We start from the raw sequence: 18,543 nt of genomic DNA on the forward strand, positions 1-18,543 counted from the left end.
CTGATCGCGAGACGTATGTACAGGTACTTGAGAAGTGTTTCATTGTTGTTTCAGTCGTAGTTAGTATTTCGTATTTTTGCTGTCAGCCTGTTTTTGGAGACCAATTTGCTCCACCTTTATTTTATCGTGACAAGTCCGTTATTTTGTATCCTGGCTTTGGGACCATCAGTAAAGATCCTTGTTTCACCATCTCTGCCTACTGCCTACTGTCTATCCTGCACCGCACCTGGGTCACACCTCACACCAACCCTTACAGAAAACTGAGCCAATATGGACCCAGCGGAGGCAGCACAGTATCGTAGCGCATTGGCAACGCAGGGAGCTATGCTGAACCAGCACGACCACAGCCTGCAGCAGATCACAGAGAATCGCCGCCAACTGACGTTCGCCGTGCAGAGCCAGGCGGACACCCGACCAGCCCCGGCAGTCGGCGGAGCCGAAGCTGCGGCAGCGGCGTCTCCAGTCTCGCCTGCAACATCGCGGGAACCCCGCCTACCACCTCCGGAGAGGTACGACGGATGTCCAGAGGGCTGCAGGGAATTCAGCCTACAACCCTCCTCCTTCCCGATGGAGCAGGGCCGGGTGGCCTACATTATCACTCTGTTGATGGGGCGGGCCCTTTCCTGGGATACCGTGGAGTGGGAGAGCCAAACTCCGGTGTGCTCCGACTCCTACCAATTCACCCAGGAGGTACGCAAGGTGGTGTCGGGGCACGAGGCTGGGAGGCGCCTCACGGCCTGTCGGCAGGGTGACCGTTCGGTGGCGGACTACTCCGTGGAGTTCCAGACCCGGGCTCGAGAGGCAGGATGGGTGGAGGCCGCCCTGGTCGTCCTTTACGTGCAGGGGCTATCGGAGGGGATGAAGGACGAACTCCCCTTCAGGGAGCTGCCTGAGCGATTGGATGGCCTTGTCGACCTCTCGGTGCGAGTAGACAATCGGCGTCGTGAGAGGGTGCACGAGAGAGGGATGTCGCAAGGCGCGCCTCCGCATCCCCCTATCAGCCCGGAGACTTTCCACCGATTCAGGGAGGAGATGCCTCAGGAGGAGGCTATGCAGCTGGGTGCGGCGCGCTTGTCCAGGATGGAGAAGCAGAGGCATCTGCGCCAGGGACGTTGCCTGTACTGCGGCCAGGCAGGTCACCACTGCGACTCATGCCTGGAGAAGCCGGGAAACGGGAGGGCTCGCTAATATCAGGAGGAGGCTATTGAGCCGGAACCGAAACCCCAACTCCAGAGACTCCTGGACTTTTCTCCCCGTCAGGGTTTACTGGGCCCGTGCTGCACGTCGGGTGCCTGCACTGGTGGATTCGGGGGCCACTGGAATCCTGATGGACGTGGGGCTGGCCCAAGGGTGGAGTGTTCCGTTACTCTCCCTCTCTGAGCCGGTTCCGGTCATGGGCCTGGACGACCGGCCGTTGGGGTCGGGCTTCATCACCTGGCGCACTGTCCCTGTGCGTGTCCCGGTGGCAGGGGGGCTATGGGAGGATATCCAGTTTTTCATTGTGGACTCTCGGTTGTGTCCCCTCGTCCTCGGGCACCCCTGGCTGGTCGCCCACAAACCCCGGATAGACTGGTCCACGGGGCGACTCATCCTGGAGGGAGGCTCCGCCTCGTCCTGTTCCGGTCTCCACTGACCACTCATCAGCCCAAACCACCGTCCCAGACCACCTACCAGTCCTCACCTCTTCCCCAGGTCCCGCACTCCAAACCGCTTACCGCCCTAGCGGCAGTTGCCACCGGGAGGACGGCGGCTACAGACTCCGTCACCGGCCCAGACCTGGCAGGCGTTCCCCGGGAGTATTGGGATCTGGGGGAGGTGTTTAGTAAGAGGCGTGCCAAGGGCCTACCTCATCACAGGCCATATCTCCTGCCGGGCGCCATGCCCACACGAGGGTGATTGTTTTCCTTGTCCCGGTCGGAGACGTTGGCCATGAGGGAGTATATCGATGAGGCACTCGTCGAGGATCACATCCATCCCTTTACCTCACCCGCGGGCGTGGGCTTCTTCTTTGTGGGGAAAAAGGACGGTGGGCAGCGGCCGTGCATTGATTACCGGGCGCTCAACGACATCACGGTTAAGAACCGCTAACCACTCCCCCTGATGATGACGGCATTTGAGTCATTGCAGGGAGCCCGGGTCTTCATCAAGCTGGTGAAGATTTGGGAGGGGGACGAGTGGAAGACAGCTTTTAACACACTCAGTGGGCATTACGAGTACCAAGTCATACCGTTCGGTCTAGCCAACGCGCCTGCGGTGTTCCAGGCGTTGGTTAATGACGTGCTCCGGGACCTCCTCGACTACAGCGTCTTCGTGTATTTGAATGACATCCTAATAATTTCAAAGGACATGAGTGAACACCAGCAGCACGTTCAGCAGGTCCTCCAATGCCTTCTCCGTCACCATCTCTACGTCAAGGCGGAGAAGTGTGTGTTCCACACGGAGACAGTCTCCTTCCTGGGGTTCATCGTCACCTATGGATGGACCCAGCCAAGGTCAGCACGGTACTGGATTAGCCCCAGCACTCCTCCCTCAAGCAACTAAAACGGTTTTTAGGTTTCGCTAATTTTTATAGGTGATTTATTCACAATTTTTGCTCCCTAGCCGCTCCCCTGACAGCCCTCACCCAGACAAGCGTGCGCTCCTTCGCCTGGACCCCTGAAGCGGGGAACGCATTCGATGCACTTAAGCGGCGGTTTACATCGGCCCCGGTCCTAGGGCATCCTGATCCGTCCCTGCCGTTCATTGTGGAGGTGGATGCTTCAGATGTTGCGGTGGGAGCAATCCTGTCCCAGCGGTTCCTCACGGACGGTAAGACTCACCCCTGCGCGTTTTTCTCCTGTCGGCTGTCCTCGGCGGAGCGGAATTATGACGTGGGGAACCGTGAGCTGCTAGCGATCAAGCTCGCCCTAGGAGAGTGGAGGCATTGGCTAGAGGGGGCCGCCCATCCATTCGTCGTATGGACTGACCGTAAGAACTTAGCCTACATTCAGGGGGCCAAGAGGCTCAACTGGCACCAGGACAGATGGGCGTTGTTCTTAACCAGGTTCCGGTTCACGATCTCATACCGTCCGGGGTCGAAGAACACCAAGCCTGACGCGCTCTCCCGACAATTCAACCCTGTGGACCTGGTGGAGAGGGATGACCCCAGTTTCGTGGAGAATCGATAGGCTGGTCAGAGCAGCGCTACAGCGGGAGCCTGATCCAGGCGGAGGTCCATCGGGGGGGATGTATGTACCCAAGGCTGCGCGCTCGCGACTGCTTCAGTGGGTGCATGCGTCCGACCTCATCAGCCATCCGGGGGGCGCCAGGACGTTGAAGTTCCTGCGTAGTAGGTTCTGGTGGCCCTCAGCTGAGGGGGATACGCGTGCCTTCATGGCTGCTTGCCCGGTGTGCAGGCGCACAAAGAGCTCACGTCAGTCCGCGGCAGGGATGCTCCGACCCCTGCATATCCCCAAGCGCCCCGGTCCCACATCTCGCTGAATTTCATTTACGCCCTACCCCCCTCTGATGGATACACAGTCATCCTGGTTGTTGTGGAAAGGTTTTCGAAGGCTGCCCACTTCATTCCCCTTCTCAAACTCCCGTCGGCCCGGGAGACGGCTAAGTTGGTGGTACAGCACGTTTTACGGGTCCACGGCCTTCCCCAAGATGTGGTGTCGGATCGGGGCCCTCAGTTCGCCTCTAGGTTCTGGAAGGCGTTCGACACCTGTCTCGGCACCTCCGTCAGCTTGTCTTCCGGCTTCCAATCCCCAGTCGAATGGGCAGACGGAGCACGTCAACCAGGATCTGGAGGGGGTGCTGAGGTGCTACGCCTCCAGCAACCCAGCTACGTGGAGTCAGCGACTGGCATGGGCGGAGTACGCCCACAACACCCTTCTATGCTCGTACACTGGCCTGTACCCCTTCCAGTGCCAATACGGGTACCAACCCCCCCTATTCCCCGAGCAAGAGGAGGAAGCGGCGGTCCCGTCGGTCCAGGCACACATCAGTCGCGGTCGCCACAACTGGAGGCAGGTGCAGGCGGCGCTTAAGTGGGCCTCGGTCAGGTCTCAACATCAGGCCAACCGCAGGTGTCGCCCGCACCCGTTTTTTTTTGCCCGGGACAGAGGGTGTGGCTCCCCACGCAGGATGCTGTCCCCCCGGTTCGTCGGGCCATTCAGAGTGGTCTGGCGAGTCAACCCAGTGGCCTACCGCCTGCAACTTCCCCCCACCATGAGGGTGAATCCCACGTTCCATGTGTCCCTCCTCAAGCCCGTCGCCACCTGTCCCCTGGCTCCCCCTCCTCGTCCGGGTTCCCCCGCTGCGCCTCGTTGGAGGGCAGCCGGCTTTTACTGTGGACCGGATCCTGGACTACCGGCGGAGGGGGAGGGGGAGGGGTCTCCAAATTCTGGTGGACTGGGAGGGTTATGGGCCGGAGGAGCGGTCCTGGGTGCCCAGGAGGGACATTCTGGACCCAGGGCTGATAACAACATTACGTCGCCTCCACCCGCAGGGGGTCGCAGGGGGGGTAGATCAGCTTTAATATTACAGATAGATTGTAACTTCCATCAATGTAATTGTCTGCATCACTTCCAATCCCCCATATGTTGTTTTTTCTCGCAAATAAATAAATAAATATATATATATATATATATATATATATATATATATACATACATACAGATACATATACACATACACATACATACATACATATAAATACATATACATACATATATATACACATATCCTTTTTTAAAATATATTTCCCTTAATTACTTTCCAACCCCACCACCCCTTCCCTAATTGGAGTAAACTAGTGAACAACTACGCTTACGCCTCTACTTCCAGCTTATACATACTATATCAATTTTACAATAATTATATTTTGTTTGTTTTTATTCCTGAACTTCCTCTACCCTCAACCTCTCCGATAATTTTCATGATGTCCATCCGGTTTGCTTCTATATGCCATATCTTTCTAACTGTGCTCTTTCACAAAAGCTTTCAACCTATAACCTATATACTTATTATGGACACAGTATGCTTTACATTAGTTATCTTATTGTTATTAGTTGTTGTTAGTTGTTATTAGTCCCATTCTACAGCTCCATTCAACACCTCCCATCTATCTCTTAACACCATCCATGTTGGATTTCTATTTGCCATATATTTTTCAGCTGTACTGTGATGTTTCAAAAAAGTTCTGAACCCTTCTATTCTCATTGTTTCTACAGATTGTAAATTGAAAATAAACATTTTTGCTAAAAGTATTATTATATTATTGATCGATTGACTATGACTTTTCAGATCACCCAGTAGTGCTATCTACAGGGTTAGCTCCAGGTAAATATTGCAATCCTTCAACCTTAAGCACCTCCTCACTCACAGTCTGGACTAATCATTATCCTATTGGTGTCACCTGTGTCTACCTGTTCACCTGTGTATTTATGCCCTCACTTCCCTGTGTTCCCTTGCTCAGTTTTCTCTGCTAGTTTCTTGATGCCAAGCAGTACGAATCAGTGTCTGATCGCGAGACGTATGTACAGGTACTTGAGAAGTGTTCTTCCTGTTTTGTTGTTGTTTCAGTCATAGTTAGTATTTCGTATTTTTGCTGTCAGCCTGTTTTTGGAAACCAATTTGCTCCTCCTTTATTTTATTGTGACAAGTCCGTTATTTTGTATCCTGGCTTTGGGACCACGAGTAAAGATCCTTGTTTCACCATCTCTGCCTAATGCCTACTGTCTATCCTGCACTGCACCTGGGTCACACCTCACACCAACCCTTACAGTTGTCTCACGTTGTCAAAACAATATACAGGTACCCTGGCATAGATTCTACAAGTGTCTCTCTATTGGAGAGATGCAACACCATTCTTCCATGAGAAATTCCATAATTTGGTGTTTTGTTGATGGTCGTGCAAAACTCTGCCTCAGGCACCGCTCCAGAATCTCCCATAAGAGTTCAATTGGGTTGAGATCTGGTGACTGAGACGGCCATGTTATGTGGTTTTCATGCTCATCAAACCATTCATATATACGGCGCCGGAGAAGATGGCTGCCGTTTTACAGCCCTCTAACCAATTGTACTATTAAGTGTGTTTTTCCGCGTTATTTGTAATTTATTTTGTACATAATGTTTCTGCCATCGTCTCTTATAACCAAAAATAGCTTCTGGATATCAGGACAGCGATTACTCACCTCGTATTGGACAAAGATTTTTTCTTCAACGAGGCGGCCGCGAAGGATATCCTACAGACACCCGACAAGGCCCAAATCCCCGTCATTCACATGAGGAAGAGACGGAGATATCGTGGACATAGGTCGGGGTGCCTTGTAAGGATCCGACGGCGAGCGAGTAAACTGCCGCTCCCATCAATCCTATTAGCCAATCTTCAATCATTGGAGAATAAATTGGATGACCTAAGATTACGGTTATCCTACCAACGGGACATTAAAAACTGTAATATCTTATGTTTCACCGAGTCGTGGCTGAACGACGACATGGATAACATACAGCTAGCAGGCTATACTCTACATCGGCAGGATAGAACGGCTGACTCCGGTAAGACAAGGGGTGGTGGTCTGTGTATATTTGTAAACAACAGCTGGTGCACAAAATCAAATACTAAGGAAGTCTCGAGGTTTTGCTCGCCTGAGGTAGAGTATCTTATGATAAGCTGTAGACCACACTATTTACCAAGAGAGTTTTCATCTATATTTTTCATAGCTGTCTATTTACCACCACAAACCAATGCTGGCATTAAGATTGCACTGAATGAGCTGTATAAGGCCATAAATCAACAGGAAAACGCTCATCCAGAGGCAGCGCTCCTAGTGGCCGGGGACTTTAATGCAGGGAAACTTAAATCCGTTCTCCCTAATTTCTACCAGCATGTTAAATGTGCAACCAGAGGGAAAAAAAAACTCTAGACCACCTTTACTCCACACACAGAGACGCATACAAAGCTCTCCCTCGCCCTCCATTTGGCAAATCTGACCATAACTCTATCCTCCTGATTCCTGCTTATAAGCAAAAACTAAAGCAGGAAGCACCAGTGACTCCGGTTAATAAAAAGTGGTCAGATGACGCAGATACTAAGCTACAGGACTGTTTTGCTAGCACAGACTGGAACATGTTCCGGGATTCTTCAGATAGCATTGAGGAGTACACCACATCAGTCACTGGCTTCATCAATAAGTGCATCGAATGTTCATCAAATGTCGTCCCCACAGTGACCGTACGTACATACCCCAACCAGAAGCCATGGATTACAGGAAACATCCGCACTGAGCTAAAGGGTAGAGCTGTCGCTTTCAAGGAACGGGACTCTAACCCGGACGCTTATAAGAAATCCCGCTATGCCCTCCGACGAACCATCAAACAGGCAAAGAGTCAATACAGGACTAAGATTGAATCGTACTACACCGGCTCTGACGCTCGTCGGATGTGGCAGGGCTTGAAAACTATTACAGACTACAAAGGGAAGCACAGCCGCGAGCTGCCCAGTGACACAAGACTTCCAGACGAGCTAAACCACTTCTATGCTCGCTTCGAGGCAAGCAACACTGAAGCACGCATGAGAGCACCAGCTGTTCCGGATGACTATGTGATCACGCTCTCCGTAGCCGATGTGAGTAAGACTTTTAAGCAGGTCAACATTCACAAGGCCGCAGGGCCAGACGGATTACCAGGACGTGTACTCCGAGCATGTGCTGACCAACTGGCAAGTGTCTTCACTGACATTTTCAACATGTCCCTGACTGAGTCTGTAATACCAACATGTTTTAAGCAGACCACCATAGTCCCCGTGCCCAAGGACTCTAAGATAACCTGCCTAAATGACTACCGACCCGTAGCACTGACGTCTGTAGCCATGAAGTGCTTTGAAAGGCTGGTCATGGCTCACATCAACACCATTATCCCAGAAACCCTAGACCCACTCCAATTTGCATACCGCCCCAACAGATCCACAGATGATGCAATCTCTATTGCACTCCACACTGCCCTTTCCAACCTGGACAAGAGGAACACCTACGTGAGAATGCTATTCATTGACTACAGCTCAGCATTCAACACCATAGTGCCCTCAAAGCTCATCACTAAGCTAAGGATCCTGGGACTAAACACCTCCCTCTGCAACTGGATCCTGGACTTCCTGACGGACCGCCCCCAGGTGGTAAGGGTAGGTAACAACACATCTGCCACACTGATCCTCAACAAGGGGGCCCCTCAGGGGTGCGTGCTCAGTCCCCTCCTGTACTCCCTGTTCACCCATGACTGCATGGCCAGGCACGACTCCAACACCATCATTAAGTTTGCCGACGACACAACAGTGGTAGGCCTGATCACCGACAACGATGAGACAGCAATAGGGAGGAGGTCAGAGACCTGGCCGTGTGGTGCCAGGATAACAACCTCTCCCTCAACGTGACCAAGACAAAGGAGATGATTGTGGACTACAGGAAAAAAAAAGAGGACTGAGCACGCCCCCATTCTCATCGACGGGGCTGTAGTGGAACAGGTTGAGAGCTTCAAGTTCCTTGGTGTCCACATCACCAACGAACTATCATGGTCCAAACACACCAAGACAGTCGTGAAGAGGGCACGACAAAGCCTATTCCCCCTCAGGAGACTGAAAAGATTTGGCATGGGTCCTCAGATCCTCAAAAATTTCTACAGCTGCACCATCGAGAGCATCCTGACTGGTTGCATCACCGCCTGGTATGGCAACTGCTTGGCCTCCGACCGTAAGGCACTACAGAGGGTAGTGCGTACGGCCCAGTACATCACTGGGGCCAAGCTTCCTGCCATCCAGGACCTCTATACCAGGCGGTGTCAGAGGAAGGCCCTCAAAATTGTCAAAGACTCCAGCCACCCTAGTCATAGACTGTTCTCTCTGCTACCACACGGCAAGCCGTACCGGAGTGCCAAGTCTAGGTCCAAAAGACTTCTCAACAGCTTCTACCCCCAAGCCATAAGACTCCTCTGAATAGCTCATCTTGGCTACCCGGACTATTTGCACTGCCCCCCCACCCCATCTTTTAAGCTGCTGCTACTCTGTTAATTATTTATGCATAGTCACTTTAACTCTACCCACATGTACATATTACTTCAACTACCTCAACTAGCCGGTGCCCCCGCACATTGACTCTGCACCGGTACCCCCCTGTATATATAGCCTCCCTACTGTTATTTTATTTTACTTCTGCTGTTTTTTCCTCAACACTTTTTTGTTGTTTTATTCTACTTTTTTATTACAAATAAATGCACTGTTGGTTAAGGGCTGTAAGTAAGCATTTCACTGTAATGTCTGCACCTGTTGTATTCGGCGCATGTGGCCAATATAATTTGATTTGATTCGATTTGATTCAGTGACCAGTTGTGCCATGTGGATGGTGGTATTGTCATCCTTTGGGGGCATAGCCATGGTAGCCAAAATAATGGCCTGCCCAGCATTTGTATGCATGCTGGGATTTCAATTGCTTAATTAACTCAGGAACTACACCTTTGTGGAAGCACCTGCTTTTAATATACATTGTATCCCTCATTTAATCAAGTGTTGCCATTAATTTGTCTGTTACCTGTATCTGCAGTCAGTGTTTTGTTTGAGACTTAAGACCGGAGAAAATTGAGGAGAGTGCTAAACTGGGAAGCAGCCTGTCAGTGATATCAAGATATGCCAAGACAAAAAATAACAATATGGCCTCACACACACATTCATTAAGACATAGATTAAAGTACAAGTAAAAGCTAATTTACTTGGATACTTTTCATTCTACTTGAATAACAATCATACCTGTCATTATTCAATCGTCAAGTCCAGTAACATTACACCCTCCTGACATGAACAAGCTTCAGATGGAGTATGGAATTAAGATTGCCATCAAGCAGTGTTTTCCTGTTCTAAAATGAGATGCTGTGATTGTGTTGTGGGTTTCATTGCAGGCACATTGTATTTGCTGCGATTCTAATTATTTACATTTCAGACACTGGACACTGATGGCTTGTAATCCCAATTTTTGTTGTTGACATTTGCTATGGTCCTGACTGACAGACACAGAGAACAATCAAAAGGCGGTGGGGAGTCCGTAGACCCTCCTTGCAGAGCAGGCAGGCATTTAGTTTGCCGATGTCCATCCCAGGTATATTCTGGGTAAATTCACACAACCACAGTTCCACTCAATGAAAGGCATCCCAGTTTCCCCTTGCGTCGCTTGTTGAGGTTATAGCAGAAGTCCACTATGTACAGAAGAGCCATAACAGTGTACAGAAAAACACAAAATAGTTTGTAGTATACAGCGAGAGAGAGGTGAATAACAGGGTTGGGATCAATTCAGAATTTAATTCAATTCAGCCCATGAAATTCAACATTTAATTAAAAATGTAATTGGCCACACCCCACAGGAAGCAGCATTTGAATTAAAGGAAGTAGAATGTAATTCAAACCAATTAAATTAAATTGAACTGAAACATAAAACATGAAAGTTTCAGTCCTTTGAAATATATTTTACCAAAAGTTTATTCAACTTATTACTGCAAATAATTTAAATACTATTTCAAATATTATTGATTCTAACTCAGATGTCTTTTTTTGTATTTTTGTCATAAGGGGTTAGTTTGATTCAATGCATTCTGTGAAATGTAAATGTTTCTAATATTTAAAAACCTGTAATTGAATTATGAATTATTATAGACAATGATCTTAGAATATTTCCAGACAACTGTAGTAATTTAAAACCCATTTTAGGAACATTAGTGGTTAAAATTGAAGTGTTTTAACCTATAATATGTTATACTTATTATTAGTAACCATACATTGTGTAAAAATAAACATGTGTATAGGCCATGTGATGTGTGGAATAAATCAGCCATTTGAATGTCAATTAATTGCATTAAATTACATTCTACTCCCTTATTTCAAATTCATTTCAAATTTTGCTTTTTTTAGTCATTTTAGCAGACGCTCTTATCCAGAGCAACTTAGGGTTAAGTGCCTTGCTCAAGGGCACATTGACAGATTTTTCACCTAGTCGGCTCGGGGATTAGAACCAGTGACCTTTCGGTTACTGGTACAACGCTCTTAACCACTAAGCTACCTGCCACCAGGGTGTGGCCAATTCCAATTCTAGTCAAATTCAAGAACTGAATTGGAATTAAAGACCAATTCGCAACTCAATTTAGAATTGACCCCAACCCTGGTGCATAACCCTGTCGTCCATCCTGGAGTGCCTGTAGGAGGATGTTGTACCCTGGCCATGGTTGAGACCCATTGTTCCACCATTTTGGATATAAGACGAGTCTAGTTGCTGAACTGCTAGCCACTCCAGATAGTGTCCTGGTCTCTGGTGTCTGCAGGGTCATAGAGCAAGACTGCGGGCGGTGGAGGCGGCTCCTTGTGCCCGCTGAACCACCCCTGGGCAGTTCTCCCTCTTCTGCAGCTTATGGTTCTCAAACAGGCCCTCGTTACGTGGCACACCATGGTTCCCATTTGGAAACGTCAGTAACCCTGGACACACACAGACACAGACACAAGATGGAGGACACAAGATAAATTGTATTTGTTTTGCAACTGTTACTCCTATTAGAGACTTGTGGTTTGATGAACGTACCATATCCCTCCACACAACCACTCTTGAACTCTCCTTCAAACTTCATCCCATCAAAGCGACTGAAGACCCCGGCTCCCTGGAACTTCCCCTGGGAAAACTCACCTTCATACCTAGCGATGAAGAATAAGATATTAAATAAAGAAGATGGACACACACATACATGTACACGCGCACACACACATACAGTATATACACACACACAAATCAAATAAATTCAAACACCTGGATCCCTCTGGGAAGAGGAGCACCCCCGAGCCATGGAACAGTCCGTTCTCAAACTGTCCTGTGTAGCAGGTTCCATCTGAGAACTTTAGCTGGCCCATTCCATGTCTCCGACCTGAGGGGGGCACAGGGCACAACAGAGCGAGACATCCTTTAGGTTATTATAGACAGAGACAGAAAATACAACAATATGATCTGCTAGATTACTTTAGAAATGCAGCATTTCTTCTTTCCTTTCCTTCCTTATCATCAAAAAATATAAAACATAACGCATGGCCTAATAATAAACATAATGCATGGCCCAATATTAAACATCATGCATGGCCCAATATTAAACATAATGCATGGCCCATTATTAAACATAATGCATGGCCCAATATTAAACATAATGAATGGCCCAATATTAAACATAATGAATGGCCCATTATTAAACATAATGCATGGCCCAACATTAAACATAATGCATGGCCCAACATTAAACATAATGCATGGCCCATTATTAAAAATAATGCATGGACCAACATTAAACATAATGCATGTCCCAACATTAAACATAATGCATGGCCCAATATTAAACATAATGCATGGCCCAACATTAAACATAATGCATGGCTCAACATTAAACATAATGCATGGCCCAATATTAAACATAACGCATGGCCCAATATTAAACATAACGCATGGCCCAATATTAAACATAACGCATGGCCCAACATTAAACATAACGCATGGCCCAATATTAAACATAAAGCATTGCCCAATATTAAACATAATGCATGGCCCAATATTAAACATATTGCATGGCCCAATGCTCTTGTAATAGGCTACTTGATTGGTGAATAATCTAAGCACATGCTATACCGTAGACAAAAGTATTTGCTCCTTGGCACATAAGTCCAGTATATACACTATTTTGAACTGGGATTTAGGAATCTTCCTTCCCTCTGCCAACTATAGGTTTAGGATATTAGGATCCCATCTGCCTACAGCCTCCTTAAAGCTTGTCTAATCCAGCTGGTTTCCAACAGGGATTCCTACCTCAGAATCTGGCTGCTGTTACTACCTCACACACACACAGGCACGCGTGCATACACGCACACACACTAAAGAATTCAAGGAATTAATGTGTCTGCCGCCTGTATGATCCAATACAGAATGAATGTGGCTGTTCTCTCCATATGACCCTAAGAATGTGTACTTAGCTTATCATCTACAGGTCAGATCCAAGCAGACTGAGGGTATTTATTCCACATCTAACAGTGCATGTTATGATATAGAAACTGCAAACCTGCTCTCTTGGCATTATTTTATCTTGGATTGTAATTATATGCTCATCAAAACTGTGGACATTGTATATCACATGGCTGTGTTGTTTGAGGGAGCTGACCTTTTAAACAAAAAGTATGATTTATCGATCTCAAGTTTTCAAATATTATCTTGTGCATATTCTAGTTACTCTTGGCAGATGTGTTTGGCTGTGCTGCTGATTGACCTCTGTTTTCTCAACAGGGGTTGACTCTGATCTTTCCAGTGAGTTTCCTAATACGGCCCCAGGCCTAATCCAGGAGATTTGACAGAGCTTCGGGAGGTCGGCCTCGATGTGGTGGGTCATGGGTTGAAGGCTAGTTAGGATTTGGCTTAATAGACTAAGAATGTCAATCAATGGTATTACTGTGTGTGTACAAGACTGTGTGTGTGTGTGTGTGTGTGTGTGTGTGTGTGTGTGTGTGTGTGTGTGTGTGTGTGTGTGTGTGTGTGTGTGCGCGCGCGCGTGCGTGCGTGCGTGCGTGCGTGCGTGCGTGCGTGTGTGTGTGTGTGCGTGCGTGGAGTCGGAGGAATAAGATCAAACACTTTTGGAAATGGGGGAGACTATTCTCTGCATTTGTCACGTATGTTTATATCTTTACAAACCTAATCCTGTGCCTTACAGAAAAACTAAAGACAAGAGGAAGAAAAAGGGTTGTTGAGTTCACAGTATTCCCCCAACCCACACCCTCTCAGTGGTATTCATTCTGCTCAGATGATCCCTAATTACTGACAGAACTAACATAGGGACTAGGGACAGTTGAGTTAAGACACATATGAAGACAGATACACAGGGGACTATTTTAGTTAAGGCACATAGGAAGAGTTCCACAGGGGACTCTCAGTTAAGACACAAAGGAAGACTGATACACACAGGGCTCTTAGTTAAAGGACAAGTTCACTTTTTTATGTAAATGGAATGTTATAGAAGTGTCCAGACACTTTTTTTGCTATTTCACTTACTTTTGAGGAACTTCCCCACCTTCGATAGAACTTTATCCGCAACGCTATATTCCATTTTGTTGGACTCTAGCGATACTTTACTATGTGCGGGCATGCGCATACTTTCTCATTCCCATTGTGCTGGTAGAAAAAAATGTGCATGCTCGCATACGGTAACGTATCAATCGAGTCCAACAAAATGGAATATAACGTTGCAGATAAAGTTCGTAATGAAACTATTTTGTGTGTACAACATCTAAAGACCTGCATCACCATACTGAGAGAGTTGCCATTTCTAAAAGGACGTATTTGGGTGCTTTTGGAGCCTTAGTTCATGTTTTATCACTGCAGAACGAGCCTGAGGAAGCTGGTGGGGTAAGTTTCTCAAAACCAAGTGAAATCGCAAAAAAAGTGTCTGGACACTTCTATAACATGCCAATTACATCAGAAGTTGAGATTTGGTTAAAAAAGGCAAACTTGTCCTTTGTCCTAGAAAGACAGTGCCCCAGGAGACTGTCAGGACACATAGGAAGACCGACACAGGATACTGTTAGTTAAGACACACATGGAGTCAGAGACATATGGGACTGCCTAGAGATGGTAATGAGGATGTAAGGATGTTATATCCGACAGCTCTGTGGATGGAAATATCTGGCTGATGCTACGTAAGAGGATATTACATTCAGATTATTGATTCCATGAATTAAACAACCTCTGTACTTCAGTGTAAAGGGTTTGGAGGAATATTTTTAAGACAACAATGATTAGAGAATCATACATAAATGAAGGCCTACATACCAGTATAAAGCATGATGCATACATATTGATCACCCTATATGTGCCTACTATATGAAGATGTAAAATGAAGTAAACTTGAGAAAGAAGGTTAATAGAAGAGGAGATGTCTTGCCTTCTTTCCAGTCCCCATGGTACTCCTCCCCAGTTCTGTAGGTGAACGACCCTCTCGTCAGAGTCATGGCCCCTCTGTTCTGCAAACGCGCGCGTGCACACACACACACACACACACACACACACACACACACACACACACACAAAACTTAAAGAGCACTGACACTATTGCTGCTTTTTTCGACTGTAGTGTATTTTTTTACACTAGTGTATTCACCTTTATGTTAGAATATGGAAATGGTGTTTCCATAACTAGGGCTGACAGTGAGCAGAATCAACAACCTCTGCATAGGGCGGCAGGTAGCTTAGTGGGTAAGAGCGTTGTGCCAGTAACCGAAAGGTCGCTGGTTCTAATCCCTGAGCCGACTAGGTGAAAAATCTGTCGATGTGCCCTTAAGCAAGGCACTTAACCCTAATTGCTGATATGTAAGTCGCTCTGGATAAGAGCGTCTGCTAAATGACTAAAATGTAAAATAATCAAAACAGTTGCTTTGTGATTAGGTGTTAAAGTTCACAGTTAGCCATTGTTATGTAAATGCAGCTTAAAAGTACCAGTGGCCTGACTTTGGCCCCAAGTGAGCCCAGGTCCACCGGAGCCATGGCCCAGTGAGACACAGGTGCCAGCCCGCGTAGATGGAAACAGAAAAGTCTGAGAACCTTTTGGGTAAAACACTGGGGTAAATCCTGTATGGAAATGTGCCAATATCTGTCTTATCTGAACCCTGACTTTAGTGTGCCTTCGCAGAGGTATGTTAAAGTCAAGGAGTGACATGGATGGAGAGAGGAGGGAGAGAGGGATGGTGAGAGGAGGGGCGAGAGGTGAGATCAAGGGATGGGCTGAGGTCAAGGGATAGGGATAGGGAAAGGAGAGGATGGGCAGAAGTGAAGGATGGGAAGAGAGAGGGGTGGGGAGAAGAGAAGGGATTAGGGAGGTTTGGGGGCAGAGGACAGGTGCTGAAGTCCAGAGACACAGATGGGAAGAGATCAGATATGTATAGCTCTGCAGATACTGTACTATCAAGTGAAGTGCGTGGTAGGCTAGCTAACCTATGGACAGTGCTTTTAAAGGAAGGACCTTTACTGGACTGTAAAAGGTTTTCACACACAGACAAGGGAAAGGGGGAACATGTGTGAGACAAAGGATGGCAACGCTTCCCCTAATTTTCAGTAATTTCTTATATCAGCTTGCAGGAATATAATCTAATCATTTAGAGAACCTCATAAGGCAGGCTTTTTGCAAGTATGAACCCGTTGACACTGGATGATGTAATACATTATTCAGACTAGTTTATGTGTAAATTAGGCTACAATTCAGCTATATTCTTCTCACCTGTAAAACACCTATCGATTTGTCATGTTGTCAAAAGTCTTCTTCTTATTTTATGTCGCCGGCATATCATGTATCATGTCTTTACAGTAGCTACAGTAGCGCCACAGTAACTGAGGCAATTTGGACAAGTCCTGCACTGCATTCTATTGACAGTGTACATAGCCTACAATCAAATGATCAAACGGTTTACCTGTGCGCTACCTTCTCTATCTCTGCAGCATTGGAATCCACCTTTACGACATTAACGAGTTGGTTTGGAGTGGAGAGAAGAGAGGACAAGCACAGGTCGGCTAGGGAACATTATTAGCCTGCCGCTACAAGCTTCGGTGCTGCTGACGCCGGCGGTAAGGCATCACTATGTTCTTACACAGCCGTGCTGTTTCATTGCAGGGCTTTGGCTGCCGCTCATTTAAACCCTGTTCTGATTGGCTTGGTGTTACAACACTCTGGCAGACATGTTTCTATGGAGCAGTGAAGCCCTAGGCACGATATTTTAGAATAAAGAAATAGCCTAATTTAATAGGCAAAAATAATAACAATTCCTTATTTTAATGGAGGTTTAATTGGCTATGATAAACCTATCCATTTACTTGTTGTGCATAGGCTAAAATATAAATGTAGCCTATATCAACTCCCTTTTTGTTCTTTTAAAAACAAGTTCGAAATAGTTTATTTGTGTTTCTTTCATAAGGCAAAGGTTACTTGGCTCTATTCAATCCGTATCGCTGAAGAATGCGGAAGATCTGCGTTAAAATGATAATTTCCGATTGAGCCAATTTATGCAGCATTTAGGCCTACCGTGAATGCTGTCTCCGCGACCGAGGGAAACATTGACTTTTAATAATCAATCCGCTATAAAGCGGATCTTCAGCTCTACGGATTGAATATAGTAATTAGGGACTGTACGTTATAAACAATGAGGGATACCTGGAGAAAATCGTATCTCTCTCAAATGAAAATGGATAGCCCTCCCTTCAGTAAAATACATTTTTACCTGACCCTCCCTGAACGTTTGAAAAACCGCAAGTGATCCTCCCCCATACCCATAATAATAATAAAAACATAAAGTGGATAGCAGAGGACATGCCTACCGTTTACCCTCACTCCTAGGACAGACCAGAGCCTTAGATATGCAGTTTTAGAAACTATTCTTCGTTTTGTAAGCATTACATGGTAAAGTAGCCAGAAGGTTATGGATTCGCAGACCATCTAGGACAAGGGTGAAAATATATCCATTACAATAAAAGCACTGCATGAATCTATCATCTTATAGACTTTCATAAACACATTTCATGCAATTCTAAGTCATTTTACATGACTGGAGACAAGCAGAATCTTTTTTAATACCACAACAGAGCATAACAACGAATGAGTGCATGCTGCAGTACCTGGGACGTTTGATTTCTATACAGGCTATTGTTAAAAAAGAGGATAGTCTAAGTTTGGAACAGTGCTAAAGTTGTCTATCAACTGTAAAAATGTTGCACAACAGAACCAGTAACAACTGAAGCATCTGATCATCAATGATTTCGAGGAAAATGCCATTCATTGTTTACACAGCAGCCACATATCATCAGGTATGCACTTTTACCTTTTTTTTTGGGGGGGGACTTTAATTTTCTAATTTATTCTATTTTATTCCATGATATTGTTGTTACAAAATACAGTTGAAGTCGGAAGTTTACATACACTTAGGTTGGAGTCATTAAAACTCGTTTTTCAACCACTCCACAAATTTATTGTTAACAAACTATACTTTTGGCAAGTCGGTTAGGACATCTACTTTGTGCATGACACAAGTAATTTTTCCAACAATTGTTTACAGACAAATGTTTTCACATATAATTCACTGTATCACAATTCCAGTGGGTCAGAAGTTTACATACACTAAGTTGACTGTGCCTTTAAACAGCTTGGAAAATTCCAGAAAATGATGTCATGGCTTTAGAAGCTTCTGATAGGCTAATTGACATCATTTGAGTCACTTGGAGGTGTACCTGTGGATGTATTTCAAGGCCTACCTTCAAACTCAGTGCCTCTTTGCTTGACATGGGAAAATCAAAAGAAATCAGCCAAGACCTCAGAAATAAATTGTAGACCTCCACAAGTCTGGTTCATCCTTGGGAGCAATTTCCAAACACCTGAAGGTACCACGTTCATCTGTACAAACAATAGTACACAAGTATAAACACCATGGGACCACGCAGCCATCATACCGCTCAGGAAGGAGACGCGTTCTGTCTC

At 46.4% G+C, this 18,543-nt stretch overlaps 1 protein-coding gene across 2 annotated transcripts; it reads right to left on the minus strand.

Annotated features, from left to right (window-relative positions):
• Window positions 1–11,017: 11,017 nt before the first annotated feature.
• LOC121584136 (MORN repeat-containing protein 4-like) lies at window positions 11,018–16,642 on the minus strand. 2 transcript variants are annotated; one of them, XM_041899976.1, is made up of 5 exons: window positions 16,490–16,642; window positions 14,971–15,049; window positions 11,814–11,928; window positions 11,592–11,701; window positions 11,018–11,488 (listed from the first exon to the last, which is right to left on the minus strand). In XM_041899976.1, the coding sequence occupies exons 2-5, from the start codon at window positions 15,035–15,037 to the stop codon at window positions 11,340–11,342; spliced, it is 441 nt and encodes a 146-aa protein (XP_041755910.1). In that variant the 5' UTR covers window positions 15,038–15,049; window positions 16,490–16,642; the 3' UTR covers window positions 11,018–11,339. The 2 variants fall into 2 exon arrangements, with proteins under 2 accessions (XP_041755910.1, XP_041755916.1); XM_041899982.2 differs by lacking the exon at window positions 16,490–16,642 and adding an exon at window positions 16,300–16,479.
• Window positions 16,643–18,543: the final 1,901 nt, after the last annotated feature.

This window comes from Coregonus clupeaformis, chromosome 1 (genome assembly GCF_020615455.1).
Source record: "Coregonus clupeaformis isolate EN_2021a chromosome 1, ASM2061545v1, whole genome shotgun sequence".
Classification (NCBI taxonomy): Eukaryota; Metazoa; Chordata; class Actinopteri; order Salmoniformes; family Salmonidae; genus Coregonus; species Coregonus clupeaformis.

Coding starts and splice junctions, on each gene's coding strand:
- LOC121584136 (XM_041899976.1), bottom strand. CDS start 15,037: ATGACTCTGACGAGAGGGTCGTTCACCTACAGAACTGGGGAGGAGTAC. Junction 11,929..14,970: donor CCATGGGGACTGGAAAGAAG/GCAAGACATCTC, acceptor TGCCCCCCTCAG/GTCGGAGACATGGAATGGGC. Junction 11,702..11,813: donor CTCTTCCCAGAGGGATCCAG/GTGTTTGAATTT, acceptor CTTCATCGCTAG/GTATGAAGGTGAGTTTTCCC.